The sequence below is a fragment of the Cynoglossus semilaevis genome, chromosome 4 (genome assembly GCF_000523025.1).
Source record: "Cynoglossus semilaevis isolate Cse_v1.0 chromosome 4, Cse_v1.0, whole genome shotgun sequence".
In the NCBI taxonomy this organism is placed as follows: Eukaryota; Metazoa; Chordata; class Actinopteri; order Pleuronectiformes; family Cynoglossidae; genus Cynoglossus; species Cynoglossus semilaevis.
The window spans coordinates 16,158,784-16,164,854 of NC_024310.1; the positions used below are offsets into that span (position 1 = coordinate 16,158,784).

At 43.4% G+C, this 6,071-nt stretch overlaps 1 protein-coding gene across 1 annotated transcript in view; it reads right to left on the minus strand.

Moving 5' to 3' along the window:
- Nucleotides 1-4,321, minus strand: part of oafa (OAF homolog a (Drosophila)) — a 15,467-nt gene extending 11,146 nt beyond the window's left edge. The window contains exons 1-2 of the mRNA XM_008309613.3: nt 3,979-4,321; nt 3,626-3,857 (exon numbers count right to left, since the gene is read on the minus strand). Of these exons, the coding sequence (XP_008307835.1) occupies nt 3,626-3,841 (216 nt within the window). The 5' untranslated portion in view covers nt 3,842-3,857; nt 3,979-4,321. The remainder of the gene's footprint in view (nt 1-3,625; nt 3,858-3,978) is intronic.
- Between the last annotated feature and the right edge of the window lie 1,750 nt (nt 4,322-6,071).

A 6,071-nucleotide genomic window follows, 5' to 3' on the forward strand; every position in this document is an offset into this window, starting at 1 on the left:
CGCGATAATACAGAAATCCTGCCCTCTGCAACTTTTACTCTTCAAAGTCTCCTGACTACATGATGCCACCTGCAGAACCACTGAGAATGTAAATAATCAACTTCCCCCCATGATTTACTTTGAGGTTTGCTTGGGGTTGAACTTAATTGACAGCATTTCTACACGTTGATGTTTACAAAACATGTGCAGAGGTACTTTAGAAAACCACATCATCTTTTCCATATGTCTCTGTTGATGCCATAGGAGCAAACACAAGCCTTGTGAAATCGCAGCGGAACCGAATCTCAGTGATTCATTGCATGGATGAAGGTTGACTAAACATCCTCCTCACAGGCATCAGGTCACGGCGGTGTTTAATGGATGGTGGCCAAAAATCATCAGTGACTGAACAGCCAACAGATTATTTGTACAGACATAAAAAAAGATTTTTGGTCATGACAATACTATTTAGGAGGGGAAAATCAATGATGAGTCAGATGAGAACACCCATAGATGATTTGTACCAGAGTAGCACTTAGTCACCTTTGGCTTTGTAGTACAATATAGCACCTGGGTTGTACTTTTCACAGGCTGTTCCTGAAAGGAGCTGCTTCACTTTTAGCATGCACGTGCAAGGAAACGTTTGTTTTAGGAGTCGACATCTAAAGCTCCTCATGAATCTATTAAATTACAATGGCTAAACAATTGAGCAGAGCGGAGGCTCTAGGCTCTAGCCATGTTTACTGAACCTCTGAAGTGATGCACTTTGGTTACAGCCACAATGTTTTATTGGACCATTTTAATCTACAGGGTGTGGTGATGCATGTTCTGTGTTTATGACATCTCACCAATGGATTGGTTCAACAGAGTCCTCTACTGACAAAGTATTATCTTTGAATAATCAATTATGAATTGATAAACTAATTTGTATAACCTCAACAGCAACTTCAATTAGGTACCCCCAATCCCTATTGCAGGGTTGCAGGGCGGCACTGGAGCCATTCCCAGCCATCAATGTGCAAGTAATTCCTTTTCATTTTCAGATAAGTGATCTCAGCAAAAATCTTCATCCATCCTTACCCTACTCTCTACAGATATACAATAATCTTTGAGCAATATACAAGCGTGCCACCAACTGCTCACAGCTCTGGACAATGTGGTGCAGATGGTGACTTTAAAGACCCAGCGTGGCCTCAAGCAGACATCTGAAGACACGTGGAAACTATGACCCAGTCGGAGCTCCCCAGTGTTCAACATCCCTGTTAAAACACTCTCCTTCCCACATGCATTCATCTGGACTGTATATCCATGGCAGCTGGATGTGACGGCTCATCCAACTTTCCATAAATTCTGGAGATACTGCACATGGACTAGATGGAAACCACATGCAGGAGAAAATGAGGAGAGCAGTGAGCGGGACACGTGGGGGAGGAAGAGCTCTCAGGCCTGGTGGAGCAGATAAATCAGAGAACGGAAAAGTAAAGTGATCTAAGAGGTTCTGTTGGGTCTTTGTTTCCAATCAAAACCACATGTGTGTATGTGTTAGTGTATACACCATGCAAGTCAATGTAGATGAGTGTATGAGTGGGGGAGGAAAGGGGTTAGTAACTCATGTCCCTGCACCACAAAGCGGCAGCTCCTGCTCAGGGATCACTGTATACCTCTTTGTGTCGGTGTGTCACCACAAATCGGGGCTGACGTCTGCTGTTCTTTCAACTCTAAATTAGCTGTTTTGGTTGGTGAACCAGACGTACGGATCAAAAAGGTCAGACATGCCCACTTAATCCTGGTAAATCTCCCCCTTTACGTCTCACCAGCCTGTCAGCTTCTGTGTGACAGCATCCATCAGCTACACATGCCTTTTGCCCCCAACCCACCCTTTCACCACAACAGTTGTAGTTACCCTTCGCTCATTGACATTTGAGTGTGTGAGTATCTCTGTAAATAGTGATTGTTGAAAGTGAAACTAAAGAAAAGCTAATGGCAGAGGTGGACGGGAAGGGACACTTGATCAGCTGGTCTTCTTTTACAAAAATGCTAAATATGGCTGCCAACGGTCAGCCATGAGCTCTGGTCAGGGGCAGCAGGTGTGTCAAGGCTGCGGGAGTTTGTGCAGAATCCATCAGAGGAGAAACAGCTGTCTTGACCTGTGTCAGACTCACGCTGTGCTGGTTCTCACTGATTTACAGTACAGACGGTTTTGACTCTGACTTCTTCTACTTAGTGCACTACCAATACACTGCCACTAGGGGTGTGCATTGGCAAGAGATCTGGCGATACGATAACTATCACGATACAGGAGCAACTACGTGACATTTTGCAATACTATAAGCACAACGATATATTGAATATTTTAAACAAAAACTATTTGCATGTTAATGGTTAATGTAAAAAGAAAATCAAAACAGTGCTGTAAAATATCACTGTAGTATCATGAAACGATATATCATGGTATTTCGATGTATCGATATGTTCTAGCACGCCTACTCGCAGATTAAGCTCTTTTAATTGGTTCTAAGCAAGTTCAAGAACATGATGTGAAATAAAAGGTAGGTTTCTGATTACGCACAAAGATGGTTGTCAATATTGTGTAATTCTGACTTCCAATTACTCATTAGTCATTACTTTTTTGGAAGAGAGGACTGACGTGTTCAGTGGAGACTGAGTGTGTCACTGGTCTAAAAAAGTCAATCAGGAAAGTTCATTTGGATTGTGTTTGAAAGTACACTGTATAAAAAGAGGGTTACATATTTCTATATTCAATTTCTAATTGGCAGAAATGAAACATTACATACTTTGACTGATGCTGTCATGGTTACACACTACTGAACTGATGTTGTCACGAGGCCAGAAAATATTCTTTATCTGCTTACATGAAACATGAGGGTTCTTTATGGAGGCTGTCATTTTTACATTAGCCTCAGGCGGACAAACCTAAAAAAAAAGATGCGTTTGAAATGAAAATGAGTGTCAAACTAATGTTCAGTTTTGTTGTATACTAGTACAAGACTGTTAAACAGTTAAAAGACTGGATTCATTTAATATATCACTTGTAATGTTTTTTTATTTGGGTTGAATATTTTGTGGCTTATTATTTAATTTAAATGAGTTTACAATTGTGAGCTTGCTTCACAAGGGAAAAACTAACTGATCTCATGACAAGTTTTTTTGTCTTTGGTTTAGTTGTGTTATTAGGGTCTGACATTCAAAAGATAGATTATTTATTCATTTATTTACTCTGATCTTTTTTCAAATAATCAACCATGGAAACTCGCTGTATTCCTTATATTCATTTTCCTGGTTTTTGTTTTGATCAGTGTGCAATCATAGAAGGTTTTATTGATTATTTCATTGTAAGGATTAAAGATCAAGAGAGAGCAAATATGAAGTGACTGAAAACACTTTTTTTCTTTCTGAATGTGTGGCTGCCACAACATCAGTCACAGTGGACAAGCTACAGAAGTGTTAATGTGTTGGCAACAAACCAGTGTGATCAACAGGTTTTGGAACAGAAAAAGCATGAGTGTATTTCAGAAGAAAAATGAGATCTAAATAGGGGACACTGAACATATCACAACACCATCTATCATGCGTCCCCTGAAGGCACCATAAGCGTGTGGTCGTGGTAATAACATCCACCTCTCACCTGCTTCAAGTCCGCCACAAATGTAATGAGAGTCCCGTCCCCCTGCTTGAATTCCACCGATATGGAGTCTCTCTCACTGTCCGCCTCCAACACCTCCTCGGTCACCAGTCCGTCAGAGAGCCGGACCCGGACCCGCAGCTCGGAGGCTCTGAGTCCCACCGCGACCACCAGCACCAGGGCGCACAGACGGGTCAGGATCCAGGAACTCGCCAACATCCCCAAAGAGGCAAAACTGAACCCGACACAAGTGAAAAAACGAGTGAAAATCCGAGTCCCCCCGCGTTCATATCCCTTAGCGGTTTTCTGGGCTCTCCCCTGAAGCTCTTTTCGTCATGTTCACGCCGGGTTCGTACCTCACTCCACAGGTCGCGTTTCCATGTTGGTCCCCGCTGTGCGTAAAGCTGTTTCCAAACTCAGCAGAGCGCTCACTGGAATCAGACAACAGTCCTCACATCCCTGAGAAAACAAATCTCTGCTTCTTACTCCTGAGTGGAGTTTGCGGTGAGAAGCTTCGGTTCTCCTCACGCTCCGGTCGGACGCCCGTACGCTGCTTCTCCCTCTGCTTTGTGTTGATAATCTCCTCGCCTGCTCCTTTTCTCCTTCCCTCTGCAATTCATGCAATCCCGTCACTTCCTACCCGTCGGTATCCCACCGTTGGCCTGGCCTCCAAACTTTCTGCTGTGTGTGTGCGCAGTGGTAGTAAACTCTTAAAGCTGTACCACCCTCTGAAAACCCGGCCCTTCCCCCTAACTAGAGGCCTCATGTGATTCCCATGCTCTCCACTTAGGAGGCTGCACTGATAATAGACCTAACAACTAGAACTTTGTGTGGTGTCAGGATTTGTAAATCACAGCTCTGTGGCTTGTTGATGCTGTAAACAAATTAGAGTGGAGAAAAAACCTGCACTGACACTCCTCAACAGAAGAGCAATAAAAATGTCAATTATTATTTTTTATTATTTACCTCCTTAGCACACTACTCATGCAAATTATATTTACTTTTACAAAGAAAATGATGCTTACTGTCAAGTTTATATAATAAGCTGGTATTGACTGTAACCTCTTTAAGCAGATGAGAAGTTGTTTTGGTTTTTTTTAAGTGGAAAGAGAACTCCTTGTCATTGTGACACACACCACTGCACACAACCAAATGTGACCTCTGCATTTAACCCATCACCAAAGTGAACAGTGCGCAGCTGTAAGCACCCGGGGAGCGGTGTGTGGGGACAGTACCATGCTCAGAGCACCTCAGTGGTAACCTGACAGCTAGTGGACTCGAACCTGAAGCCTTCCAGACCCAAGTCAGCTTCCTTAACCACTAAGCCACCACTGCCCAATATAATTTCTCTGATCACATCTCTGACATCATAACACATATTTGTGTTTGGCCTTTTTGGGCCATAGGGCCACACAGTGGTGGAGTGGTTGGTACACTTGCCTTACAGCAAGAAGGTCACTAGTTTGATCCTCACTGGTCTTTCTACATGGGTTTTACATGTACTCCCTATGTATGCATGTGTATTTTTTTCTCCTGGTACTACAGTTTCCTCCTACAGTCCAGTAACGTGAACTGTGAACTGTAGTGTGAATTAGTGTGAATGGTTGTTTGTCTCTATATGTGATCTTGTGATTTGGATCATAGGAGTGAAATAAAAAAATGGGTGGGTTTCAAACCCAGAACCCTCTTCATGACAGGCAGGAGTCCTCTCCTTGTAGATCCCCCTTTTCACATCTTTGCAAACAATCTAATAAAAAAAAACAGTGAAAATGGAGATGAGTCATTCCATTGTTTGCTGAAGTATCAGTTTAATCTGAATGGAACTGAGGGTTATTTATGGGTTCGTGTGCTTCGACACTCAACCAAAATAAATCTATCAAGTAATTATTACCTCTGAAGTTGTCATGCACAGGCTCGGGGTGAAGGAAGTAATAACGTGGGCACACCTTGATTCTCCTGACATGTTATTGGAGTTTATGATGTCCTTGGGCTGAAGCTCATCAAACCTGGAGATGAGAGGTGCTAAACAAAGAGAGAAGGAGACTATCTGGAGGAAGATCTCCCACCTTTCCTCACTCTATCACTGTGTTGTGTGTTTTACTAAGGGGAGGGTAGCACCTTGAGAAAAAGACCTGTATGTTATCGCTCTATTGCCCAACGCACTGCATTGTGGGTGGGTCAGGCCTCGTAGCCGGTGACCCTAGATGCGGCTGCACTTGAGTGCTGCTGAGACCGTGAGGTGGTCGCTTCAGTGAAGGGGAAAACAAACAGAGAGGCCATAAAGCAGAGCAAACAGTGTTAGCCGGGCCTGGCAGGCCTAACTGGGCTCCAGGTCCTGACAGAGTGAAGGAGTGGAAGTCCGACAAACACTGCTCATTGTCATGGAGCTCAGTCCATGAGTATTCTCCTGCTACGTCTTTGTTGGAGCACTTAAGACACAGGACGCATT